We start from the raw sequence: 12,424 nt of genomic DNA on the forward strand, positions 1-12,424 counted from the left end.
TGCTTCGAATGCGCTTGCGGGGGCGTGGTCTCAGCAGGCCACGCCTACCTTCTGCCCCGCCCCTTCCGCCCGCCCCGCCGGAGGAGCCGCCGGAGGGGCCGCGGGCGCCGGGCCCGGGACGGGCCAGGCCGGAGAGAGCGGGTCGAGGTACGGGAACAGGGCCGGGATACGGGAACGGGGCCGCGGCAGGGTCAGCTCAGAGGGCGGCAGCGCGTCCTCTTCCCCTCCGGTGTGTGCGGCCGTGCCCTCGGCCCCGGTGGGGAGGAACGCACCGGGAGCTTTGCCGGAGGCGGTGGGGGAAGCTCGGGGCAGTGACGGCACCCGGGGCTTGCGGATCCCCGCGTCGGGCAGGGACGTTCCCGTGGCTGGCAGAAGTCAGGGACCTCCCGCTGCCGGAGGGCAGGGTTGGAGCCTGGGGTACTGGGCAGGAGTTGTTCCCGGGCAGGGTGGGCAGCCCTGGCACAGCTGGGGCTGCCCTGGCTCCCTGGCAGTGCCCAAGGCCAGGCTGGGCACTGGGGCTGGGACAGTGGGAGGTGTCCCTGCCATGGCAGGGTGGGAGATGGGCTTTGAGGTCCCTCCCGTGCCAAGCCCCTCTGTGACTCCGTGAGTCCCCTGTGTGAGGTGCCAGCAGCCCCCTGTGCCAGGCGCAGGCTCAGGGCCCTGTGTCCTGGCTGGGCTTCCTTGCCTGAACCCCTCTTTCTCATCCAGCCGCTCCGGGAGGTGCCGGAGTGGCGGCAGGATCAGCTGATCCTTGGCAGGGGTACTGACACAGCTTGTGGGATGGATAAATGACCTTGTGAAATGGGTGCTGACCGCTCTGTGGGGAATGCCGGGGGCAGAGAATGGGATGGGGCAGCACAGGGATGGGATTCCCTCCTGTCTGTCCCTGCTGCTGTGCACGGCGTGGAGCTGGTGTCCCTCGGGGTCTGTTTGGGTGCTCATGGAGAACTCAACTCTGAAGAAACCTCCAGGAATAAAGAGGGTGAGAAACAGAGCAGCTGGAATTTGGGAATCCTGTGATACTCTGTGTTCTGGGTGCTGTGAGCTTTGCCTTGTCCAGGCTTTACAGCCTTCCTTAGTTTTGGATCTTGTTCCTCAGGTTTTTGCAGCCAGAATGAAATGAATGATTCAACTTTTTGCATCTGTTCAGAGCAGGTGTTTGTGGAATGCACACTTTGGAATTTTGCAGGCGTTGGTGGTTCTGTTCCAGGCTCAGGAGTCCATGGGACAGGACTGGGAGCCCCTGGGAGGCTGTGGGGACATGGCTGGCAGACACTTCTAACTCCCTTTATTCCCACAAGGACTCAAAACCAGGATTGCTTTTGTTTTCACGGGCTGCATGGGTGGTGCTTGTGTAGAATAGAGCATTGTTTTTACTTCTTTGGGGTGCAGCAGCCAAATCATCTTCTGGCAGTGCTGAGCTGCCCCCTTGGGAATGGCCCCCACCCTGTGCACGGGGCAGGGAATGGGCTGGGGGGTGTGACCTCGCACTTGGCTGCACCAAAATATCTTTGGAGATTTGAATTTGTGCTCCTGTACCTTGCATGTACCTTCACCCCCCCCCATCCCAAAATCCCAGATAATTTCTTTCCCTCTGTCACAATCCCTCATTTTCTTCTTCCCTCCTTGTGATGCAAGGTGTCACCAGCTCTGTCTCCAGCTGGATGTGGCTGCCAGTAAAGGAAGGCAAGTTGGCCCCAAATTTCTCACCTGGAGCATGTTCACACAGAGCTCACCCACACAGTGCCCCACGTCCCCTGGGTGTTGTGGGAGCTGGCCAGGATGTGTGCAGCCCCAGGCTGCCCAGACAGGTGAGGGCTGGCGCTGACTGACCCTGCCGTGCTCTGGTCACGGACCCATCCAGCAGGTTTGTCCAGCAGCTTGGGTTTGGGTGTGAGTGCAGAGGTGACAGCCTGGGTGGGAATGGTTTAATTGTTTCCTCTGGGATAACAACCCCTTCCTGGTGCTGCAGCGCAGCCTCACAGCAGGTATTTGTGAGGGACTGGGAGCCCTGGTTTTACACGTCATGGAATGCTTTGGGTTGGAAGGGACCTTAAGGTCCATCCAGTCCCACCCTCTGCCAGGGACAGGGACTCCAGGCTGCTCCCAGCCCTGTCCAGCCTGGCCTTGGGCACTGCCAGGGATCCAGCTGCTCTGGGTACCCTGTGCCAGGGCTGCCCACCCTCCCAGGCAAGAATTCCCACATATCCCCCCTGCCCCCATGCAGTTTAGGCCACCATTCCTTGCTCTCTGTGGATGGATATGTGTTTTAGTTGGAACAAGGATGCTGTGGTTGTCCCTGGAGTCTGGGGAGTGGAGCAAGCCTAGCTGAGCACTTTGGTCTGACACAGCAACTGGTGAGGTGGGCTATTTCCATCATATCCCTGATTTTCTTCTTAATAGTCCCTTTTCCTCTTTGTGGCTTTTCCTCCAGAATACTTCGACCAAAATGTGCCAGTTTGTGCTGTTGCTGGGTGGAAGGTGAGGTTGGAAATGTGTGTCCTGCTTTGGGAGGAGGTTGGAACCATCCCTGGAAATTCAATGAGCCTGGAGAGTGGCTCCAGTGCTGTGCTGGCTCTGTGCTGTTGTGCCAGCCTGTTCTGCCTCAGTGCAGTGGGGTTCAGAGCTGCTGGGCTGTGATCCAGCACTCCCAAAGGGCTGCCTTTATTCCTTCCCTCTTTAGGAACTTCTGCTCGTTTCTTAACCATCAGCAAGGAAGGAGAGTTTATAGTTTATAGTTCAGGTCAGGGAGGTGCCTGTGAGTGGAATGAGATCCTGTGGTTTGATAAAAAGTTATAAAATCATCTCCGTGTTGTGTGCTGAGCAGCTGGGATGGGTTTTGTGGAGAGGGAGGGTTTGGAAATGTACCTGGTGTGCTCAGCTCCCACTGCAGCTCCGGGTCAGCCTCGTGGCTCCCGGGGGCTCAGCCCCAGCCTGGGCTCCGGCTCCCTTCCCCTGACCCTTCCCCTCACCTCAGGGAGGCTTTCCCAGCCTGTTCTCTCCTGGGATTTTGTGCAGCCTGGGTGTTTAGTGTTCTCTGTGCACCCGAAAATCCCCTGTTAAACCTGTTGTACCCCAGATTTCGGCATGGTGGGGGTTTTCCACCTTGCTGAGCAAAAGGCAGAGCTTAGTTCTCATCAGAATGAGTGTGGACCTGGTTCCATGTGGTGCTGTTTGGATTTTGGGGTGTGCTGTAAAGAACACCAAAAGGGGAAGGTGTTCTGCTGGAAGAGATCCAGCTGGGTGTTCACAAGGCATGGAATGACAGATTTCTGGCTGGCACTTGATGCAAGCGTGACACTAAACTGGATTATAAAATATCATTGAAAATATCTGCTGAAGTCTTGCTTTTGTAGCCATGGTAGTCCTTAAAACAATTAAAGGAAAAAGAAAAATGGGAAAAAAGGGGTGATTTTTGAGGTGAGATGGTATTTTATCAGTGGTTATTTGGCTTTTTTCTGTCTGGCACAGTTTTGGGCATCAGCTTTCCCTGTTAGATCTGTAACAACAGATCCTTTTTCCTTTTGAATTCCAGGAGAATAACTAAACATAGCAGATATGGGAGGAATGGGATAAGTGTAAGGCATGTGAGCCAAAGGTGTGGATCCTCTGTGGTGGTGAATGGACAGTGTGTGAGTTCAGCAGAGACATTTATAACCTGGAAAGTGGCAATGAGCTTACAAAACACTACAGAACAAATGCACAAACCAATAACTTTCTTATTTGGGAAGCAGAAAATTCTCTTATTTGTTGCCCAGAGAAACTGTGGCTTCCCCATCCCTGGAAGTGTCCAAGGCCAGGTTGGACAGAGCTTGGAGCAGCCTGGGTTAGTGGAAGGTGTCCCTGCCCATGGCAGGAGATGAACTTTCAGGTCACTTCCCACCCCAGTCATTCTGGAATTCCATGGTTCTGGCTATTAACATCTCATCTGCACCCAGGCATTTTCCAGCTGCTTTTGTGGCAGATGTGCTGGGGCTGTTCTCACACTCTGCTGTGCACTGGGATGAATCTGTGGGGCTGCAGCTTCGGGACCTTGTCCCAGCTGCTCCCCAGTGCAAACCAGCCCTGTTAGCTGGGGCTGCTCCCCCTGGGTCTGTGTGGGTCCCACCTGGGGCTGGGTGAGGGGTGCTGGGCCCTGGGCAGGGGGTGCTGGGCAGAGGGCAGGGGGTGCTGGGCAGGGATAGGGGGTGCTGGGCAGGGGGCAGGGGGTGCTGGGCAGGGGGCAGGGAGTGCTGGGCAGGGGGCAGGGGGTGCTGGGCCCTGGGCTGAGTGAGCAGTGCTGGGCCAGGCTGCCCACGGGCACCTGCTCCTCATCCCTTACCAGCCACACAGGGGATCCTCCCACACGGAGCTGGGACAATGTCCTGGATTCCCTAAGAGCCTAGGAATGGCAGAGAAGCTGTTATTGTGTTTGAGCATGGAAACTGCTGTAAACAACTTTGTTTACAGCAGCTTGGTTGTTGTAACTTAATGTTTTTTGACCAATCACACGAAGTAAAAACATACTGACAGTAGTTCTATCCAATCGCTGTCAGCACACGTAGTTTCAATGAAAACAATGCTGGCTTATTTCAAACACAATACCTGTTTGTAAGCCTTAAAACACAATACACACAGTTCCATTATTAAACTTAAAACTTCCTAATATCTTGCTATATATACTTCTCTGCAACTTAAACAATTGTTCTAGACAAATGTTAATACAAAAACCATTGTTCTATTTGTCCCTACTTTTCTACTTCTTACATAATTTTTCTGCTGACCTATCTCATAGCTACTGCTTAACTCTCCTCACAGTTCTGCTGTCTCTGAGGCCTGCCTTTTGCAGCTTTCCCAAAACCCTTTGATTTTATAAATACCCACAGTATGCTTGGCAAGCAGGGTGATCCTCCCTCACGGAGCTGTGACACTGTCCTGGATTCCCAAAGAGGTTAGGAATGGCACAGAAGCTGATATTGTGTTTGAAAATGGTGTAAACAACTGGATTTAGTCTGGAAAATGCAGTTTAGAGTCCAGTAGCAACCTCCCCTCAACTGGTCACAAGCTACCTGTACATTTGGTCTTGGGCATTTTCATGTTGAGCTGCTTTTAGTCAAAACATTAAGCAAAAAGGAAAGGAAGCTGGCAGTAGTTGTGAGGAAACTCCTGGGAACAGGTGGCTGAGCAGAGATTGTGGCTTTTTAAGTGAGAGCTAAAGTGGTAAAGATGGAAAGTTTAGGAGGAAAAAAAAAGGTTTTGTGGTGAAACTAATGGATGGGGCAGATAACTGTGAACACGTAGTCAAGATGTGTTCCTGATTGCGAGTTGTGACGTACCAGTGCTCCCAGCTCAGCTGGGTTTGTGTTAAACAGTGTTTATTTTGGCTTTTGGAGGACTGGTGCTGGTTCTGGCCAGGGCTGGCAGTGTCTTCAGGCACATCTGTGCACTCACCTCGGTCTGTACCTGCTGCTGGAGCAGTTGCTGGGGTGGTTTTGGGATGGGTGTGTTGCTGTTTGCCTCTGTTTGAGTGTTCCATTGCCCTGGGCTGAGCGGCAGAGCTCTGGGGAATGGTGGATTGTTCCAGAAGAAGTGGTCCTGGTGTGGATGGAAGAACAAGGGCTCTGTGTGTCTGTGCATCCCGGGATGGCAGCGAATCCCACAGCACCCTGTGAGCCTGGGAAACCCAAACTGCCACAGGATTCATGTGCTGCTCTCTGCTGTGGCTGCTGATGTATGACAGCCCTGTTACCTTGCTGGAGGGATGTCAGAGCACAGCCTGCAGTATTGGCTCCCAGGGCCTGTGAGGGTGTGTGTCAGAGAACAGCAAAAGAGCCCCAAACAAGCCCTAAAACAATGCAAGTCTTTGTGTTCAGCCTGTGTTGGTAGAATTCCCAGTTTCTCTCAAACCTATTGTTGGGGCTGGCCTGGCTGGACAGCCCTGGCCAGCACAGGCAGCATTCCTGGGATGTGTTTGCCTGTGCTGGAGCAGCCTCCGAGGGCAAGAGGCTGCCTGGAGAGGTCAGCCTTGTGCCAGGGCCAGCTCTGTGCCCCTGGCACAGCTTCTGCAGGATCCTGCTCCTGCCCTGGCGCAAGGCTGGGGCAGCCCTGGCATCCTCTGTGGCCACCCCGGGCATGGAGCTGTCAGAATCCTGAATGGGTTGGGCTGGAAGAAACCTTGAAGACCATTTATTGCCATGGACAGGGACACCTTCCTCAAACCCAGTGTGCTCCAAGCCTTGTTCAACCTGGCCTTGAATATTCCAGGGATGGGGCTGCCGCAGCTTCTCTGGGCAGCTTGTGCCAGGGCCTCCCCACTGTTACAGGGAGGAATTCCTTCCCAGTATCTAACCCTGTCCTCTGCAGGGGTGAAACCATTCCCCCTTTCCTGTCACTCCAGGCCCTTGGAAATTTGGTGTAGTTTCCTCTCTACCAAATCTGGGACCGTTTGTGGTCACTTCGTACAGCACAGGGAATTGGAGGAGAGTATGGCTTGGAAAATAACATTGTCTTGAGAAGTGCTTGAGGCAAATCATCAGCTCTTTTGTCACAGCATGGGGACACAGGGTTGGCCCCTCCCTGGGGTACTGATTTGGCAGCACAACTGTGCACCAGGCTTCTCAGTTCAGCTCCTCCTGCAGAGGGTTCCGTGTCTCAAGGGCTGGAATACAGAAATATCGAAACCAGCTCTCTCAGTTCACACTTGAGTTTCACCCTCATGGATTCCCTTCCTCTGTTTAGGATGGGAAATGTGGAGATCTTTTAGTGTTGGTGGAAGCCTGTAGAGTGGTGATGTTGCCCAGAGACGTTGGGGACTCCCTGTCTCTGGGAGTGTCCAAGGCCATGCTGGATGGAGCTTAGGGCAACCTGGAACAGTGGAAGGTGTCCCTGCCCATGGGATGAGCTTTAAGGTCCCTTCCAACCCAAGCCATTCTAGGACTATGAAACCCTGGCTCTCTGGCTCCCAGCCAGGCACCAGGAGTGTTCACCCAACAGCCAAATGCTACATTTTTTTTTCTCCTTTCTTTTTATATTCAGTTAAAATTGGCTTATTCTGCAGTTTTTTCCTAGTTTATACACCAGTGGCCTGGTACTTGGGGGAAGAGATGTGCCTGAGAACCACGTGGGGCTGGAAGGAAGGAAAGCCCTGAGTTTTCAAAGCTCAGCTTAGATTTGCTGACCTTTAAAGAAGCCCCAGTGTCGTGCTGCAGGTTTTGGTTTGCCAGTGGAACAGCCACTAGGTGGTAAGCTGCTCCTTCCCACAACTGCTGCCTGCTCCTGGTGTGATTTCCGTGTGTGCTGCTGGAGCTGGGGTTGAGCATCTCCTCTGACAGGGAGGAAAAAATGCTGTGGGAGCTTTTTCCCTGCTGTGACTGGGAAACCCTGAAGGCTGTGTGCTGGAAAGGCTGCTGTGAGCGTGGGGTGCCGGAGCTCTGCAGTGCCAGTGCCATCCCTGCTGCCAGGTGCCACTGGGATGGGTGGTACAGCGGGACTGAGGGAGCCCATGTGGGTGGCACCCAGCCTGGAGCTGGGAGAAAACCTTGGAATGCTGCTGGGGTTTGGGTTGGAAATGGCAGCGAGGCTCCCTCCGGCTTCCTGCTGCCAGCGCTGGCACTGAGTCACTGCCCGGGGACCCTGCCGGCTTCTGCTTTGCTGCTTCCCTTTCTCTCACTGCCATGGGGAGCACCAGGACGGAGTAGAAGGGCACAGGAGGTGGATGGCAGCAGCTGGAGGAGGAGGATGGTGTCACACGGGCCTTGGGGACACTGGCTGTCCTGGGGTATGTACGGGTGCTCCGGGGTTCTGGCAGCAAAGAGGCAACTGTTGCCTGATGGAGAACTGGGGTAAATGAACAACCAGAGAAGCATAAAAACAGTCTATTTTTTATTTGATTTTATTCCTTGTGCCTGGGAAAGCATCTGTAAAGGGAGTGGTAAGAAAAAGTGTCTTAAACCTCTTATCTCGATCTGACAGGAGAAGTGAGCATGGAATTATCCTCCTGTGTGTCCTTCTTGTGCTGCCAAGCATTCTCTGGGCTCTGCTGTGGCTGGAAGGTGCCGTGTTTGCTGCTGTGCTTTTGGGTTTTAAAGCTGTCAATGAGAACCAGCTCAGGGAGGGATTGAGGGGAGCAGGAGATGCTGTTGCTCTGCCTGTGCTGCAGGAACTGCTGCTTTCTGTGCAAACCAGAGAACTTTAGATGGAATTAGGGAGAAGTTCTTCCCTGTGAGGGTGGAGAGGTCCTTTCACAAGGTGCCCAGAGCAGCTGTGGCTGCCCCTGGGTCCCTGGAAGTGTCCAAGGCCGGGTTGGATGGGGCTTGGAGCACCTGGGACAGTGGAAGGTACCCCTGCCATGGGAAGGGGCAGAATGGGATGGACTTCAAGATCCCTCCCACCCCAACCATTCTGGGATTGTACAAATACAGAGATATTTTAGCCTCATTTCCCACATATTTACACCCACTGAGCCTTATTGGAAAATATCTGTAAAACCATGTTATGCTGCAACAAGCCCTGAGACACGAGCACAGTTCCCTTAATTCTCTGCCAGGCTGACTGGGCCATTCCTGCCTTCCAGGCTGGGAGCTGGATCTTCTGTGCTCCCTGGAAGCAGTTTATTGGAACAGCATCACAACACTTGAATGCCATTGAATTGTTGTCATTGTTAAGCTGGCAAATAACTTTGAATTCCTGGGTTTCTCCTGCCCTTGGCTCTTGGCCACACTGTGTATGTGCTCTCAGGGTGTGCAGCTGCTCGTGTGCCTTCCCAAGCACCCAGCTCCCCTTCTCCCCCCTTGCCAGGATCTTCTGTGGCAGTTTAGTGAGAAAACATGGTGTAAAAGTTAAGGAACATGGTGTTCCACAGTGTGAGGCTCAGCAGAGTGCAGTGCCAAGGCTTTTTGTGTGTGCTGTGATGGCTTCTTCTGTGTAATAGGAAGTGTTTTCTACAGAGTGTGTAATTCAGCCTGTTGGGAAGTGCTGGCTGGTGTTTTCCCTTCCTGGAACAGGTCTGAGCTGTGTAATTGGTTTCTCTCTTAATTCTCTGGAAGAAAATCAGTGTTTGCAAGAGCAAGGTGCCCATGGCCAGCAGAGAGTCCAGGAAGGCAGCCTGGCCTGGATCAGGAACAGTGTGGCCAGTAGGACCAGGGCACCCTCAAGCTGTGCCAGGGGAGGTTCACATTGCACACCAGGAGAAATTTCTTCACAGGAAAGCTTGCTAACATGAGAAGGGGCTGCGCAAGGAAGTTTGGAGTCCCCATCCCTGGAGGTGTCCAAGGAAGGCCTGGAGGTGGCACTCAGTGCTCTGGGATTGGGACCAGGTGGGGATTTGGCAGTTTGGAATCGATGGAGGTCCTTTCCAACTGAAACCATTCTGTGGTTCTGTCTTCTCATGGAAATGCAAAGATTCCCATTTCCACGTGGCAAGAGCTGTTTTCGAGGCTCACATCTGACTTTTTCCCTCCTATTTAATTTATTATTGTGTTTTCAGAGCTTGTGCTTTTGTAGTTCCTCTGCTGTCCTGGAAAAGAGGAGGAGAGACAATGGGTCTCTTGTCATGGTGTGGCATGGGCACCTCCTTGAGATTGGTGGGTTCCAGTAAAAAAATCATTGCAAACCTGTTGAGAGTACGTGTGGAGATTATTTAATAATAATTAAATAATAATTATTATTATTATAATGTGTGGAGTGGCTCTTGCCCTGGCTAACACTGGAATTCCAGCCTGAACTTAGGTGACATCACTGCATCCAGCCTTCCCTTGGGAAGAGCAGTGCAGCCCCTGGGTCTCCAGGGTCAAGTCAGTCCATTTGGGTGTGAGAATGAGTTTTCCTGCTTGTGCTCTAAAAAGCTTCCCTTTTTGGCAGGTTTGGAAGCTCTGGCCATGGATCAGAAGGGCTTTCGTCGGGGGAGCTCCCAGAGTGGCACCAGTGATGAGGATATGCTGGAAATAGCTGGAGCATCCATGGAGTTCTCCATGGCCGACGATGACCCGCCCCTCGACAGGGAGATGGGAGGTAACAGCCACGAGCTCTCCCCTTTCTCTTGTTCCCGAAGGCTTTGGATAGGATTTCATGGGAATATTTGCTCTGTGGGTCCCGCTGGCCTCTGCCCAGGATGGCTCTGGTGTTTCCTGGCACCAGGGTGAAGAGTTTGCAGGATTCCATGCTGGATCTGTGTGGCACCTGGGCTGTGACATGGAGCATATCCTCTGGCTTCAGGAGAATCTTTTCTGAAGTTTTCCAAAGTAGCTGCTGTGGAGAAGAGCTGGCAGTGGCAGGAGGGAGGGATGTGAGTGCCATGAAATTGCAGCACTGAGCCATTCCTGAGGGTTGTGATATGAGCACAGACTGTCCCCTCCCTTCCTTTCTTGCTTATCTGTAATTTTGGAGGTTTTCTGTCGTGGAGAGAATCTCTCTGTGGCAGCACAGAGGATTTGGTGCTTCCCCTGCCACCCCTTGTCTGGCCAGAGGATCTGCTCCTCCTCCTGGAGTCTGAGCAGTGAAATTCATGGAGAAGGGCTGAATCCACATGGACATGCTGAACTCTAAGGAATGCTTGCCCTGGATGAGGCTCTCTCTGTTGACAAGTGCTGAGGCCCTCAGTGGAGGGTGATACTGAAGTAAAAGAGGAAACTTTAAAGGGGGAAGAGCTTCTTGCCCAAATGCCAGTTTCAGTTCTCCCTGTGAACTTCCCCTGCTGACTTCAGATGTTTGCTGGCAGATGTTGGGGTGCCAGTGTGAAACCTGAAGCTGTGGGGCCCAGCTGGGAGGGGATGGCCGAGGTGCTCTCCTCCATTCAGAGGAAGACTCAAAAGTGTTCCAGTGGTGGAAGGTCTCCTTTTCTCTGTGGCATTTTGAAAGGCTTTTTCTCCTTGAGTTTTAAAGGCAAGAATTGAGGCAGGTAGTGACAGGGATTGGTTTGAACTGAGAGAGGGAAGGTTGAGGTTAGATTTAAGAAGAAATTGTTCCCTGTGGGGGTGCAGAGCCCATGGCACAGGGTACCCAGAGCAGCTGTGGCTGCCCCTGGATCCCTGGAGGTGTCCAAGGCCAGGCTGGACACTGGGGTTTGGAGCAGCCTGGGACACTGGAAGGTGTCTCTTGCCCTGGCAGAGGTGGAATGAGATGAGCTTTAAGTCCCTTCCAACTCAGAGCTGTCTGTGACTCCATAATCAGAGGTCTGAGTGCCCAGTTCACCCTCAGTGATTCCCTGGTGCTTATAAGCACAAACAGGATTTAGCAGTGAGTTATTCTCCATCTCAAATTTAAAATTAGATTAAAATTGAAGTGGGAGCTTTGAGCTGGCTCATCTCCCCTGCTTTGTTCACCTGCCTTCCTCCTCGACCTCACACAGAACCCGGCGCTTTTATCAGGGAGACCAAAGTCAATGTGGGGAGTGTGCAGAGTTTCAGCCTCCCAGACAATGCTTGAATGACAAGTTATCACCAGCAAATTGGAGCCCGAGGAACTTAATCACCAGCCCCTTTGAGCTCTGTGTGCACTGAATAAAGGTGAGATAAAGGCTGCTGTGTGTTGGGAGAGCTTTTGAAGTCTGACTGTGCCCAGAGGACAAAAGGAAAATTCAGTGCTTGCCTGCTGCAAAGACAGGGAGCAAAGAGCATTCCTGGGAGTTACTAAGTAAGGAAAATGTCAGCTGGGTGGGAAAAGAAAGGAGTTTGTCTGTCAGTGCACAGTGACTGACCCACCACTGTCAGGAGACTGTGGATAAATGTGCTTTCCTGAGCTGCACCGTGACTTGGGGCAGAGCTTTGGGAATGGGCTGCAGAGCAGGGAGTCCCAGGCTGGAGTGCCAGGAGCATCCCATGTGGGAGGTGGTGAGCAGAGTGCTCGTGTCTGCGTGTCCCTCCATGGTGAAGGTTTGGCTTTGGTGGATCCTTGGGGCTGGGCTCTTGGGTGAAGCAGAACTGGCACTTGGGTTGGGGTAATGGCAGGAACAACTCCGGCCTGGGGGGAGAATGGATGGAGAGCAGCTCTGAGCAGAAGGACTTGGGGCTGTTGGTGGATCAGAAGCTCAGCTTGCCCTGGCCATGATGCTGGGAGCCCCCTGTGCCCTGGGCTGGTCGGGCAGCAGGGGAGGGGGGGATTCTGCCCGGCTCAGGTGAGACCCCACCTGCAGAGCTGGCCCAGCCCTGGGGCCCAGCACAGGGAGGAGCTGGAGCTGTGGGAGTGGGTCCAGGAATGTCCCCTGGCGGATGCAGGGCTGGCCCTGGTGGCAGTGTCCCCTGATGTTGTGGGGGCTGGCCCTGGTGGCAGTATCCCCTGGTGGGTTACAGGGGCTGGCTCTGGTGACAGTTGCAGGGGCTGGCCCTGGTGACAGTGTCCCCTGGTGGGTTACAGGGGCTGGCTCTGGTGACAGTTGCAGGGGCTGGCCCTGGTGACAGTGTCCCCTGGTGACAGTGTCCCTGGCAGTTACAGGGACTGGCCCTGGTGGCAG

The 12,424-nt window shown here is 53.6% G+C and overlaps 1 protein-coding gene across 3 annotated transcripts in view; it reads left to right on the top strand.

Moving 5' to 3' along the window:
- LOC102074618 (H(+)/Cl(-) exchange transporter 5) overlaps positions 1-12,424 on the top strand; it is a 26,992-nt gene continuing 14,568 nt past the window's right edge. For 2 of the 3 annotated variants that reach the window (XM_014271990.3, XM_026797408.2), the window contains exons 1-2: positions 7,607-7,756; positions 9,838-9,987. In XM_014271990.3, the coding sequence (XP_014127465.1) occupies positions 7,717-7,756; positions 9,838-9,987 (190 nt within the window). In that variant the 5' untranslated portion in view covers positions 7,607-7,716. Of the gene's footprint in view, positions 148-7,606; positions 7,757-9,837; positions 9,988-12,424 lie in introns of those variants that run through there. The other variant, XM_074551829.1, reaches the window with a different exon arrangement.

This window comes from Zonotrichia albicollis, chromosome 14 (genome assembly GCF_047830755.1).
Source record: "Zonotrichia albicollis isolate bZonAlb1 chromosome 14, bZonAlb1.hap1, whole genome shotgun sequence".
NCBI lineage: Eukaryota > Metazoa > Chordata > Aves > Passeriformes > Passerellidae > Zonotrichia > Zonotrichia albicollis.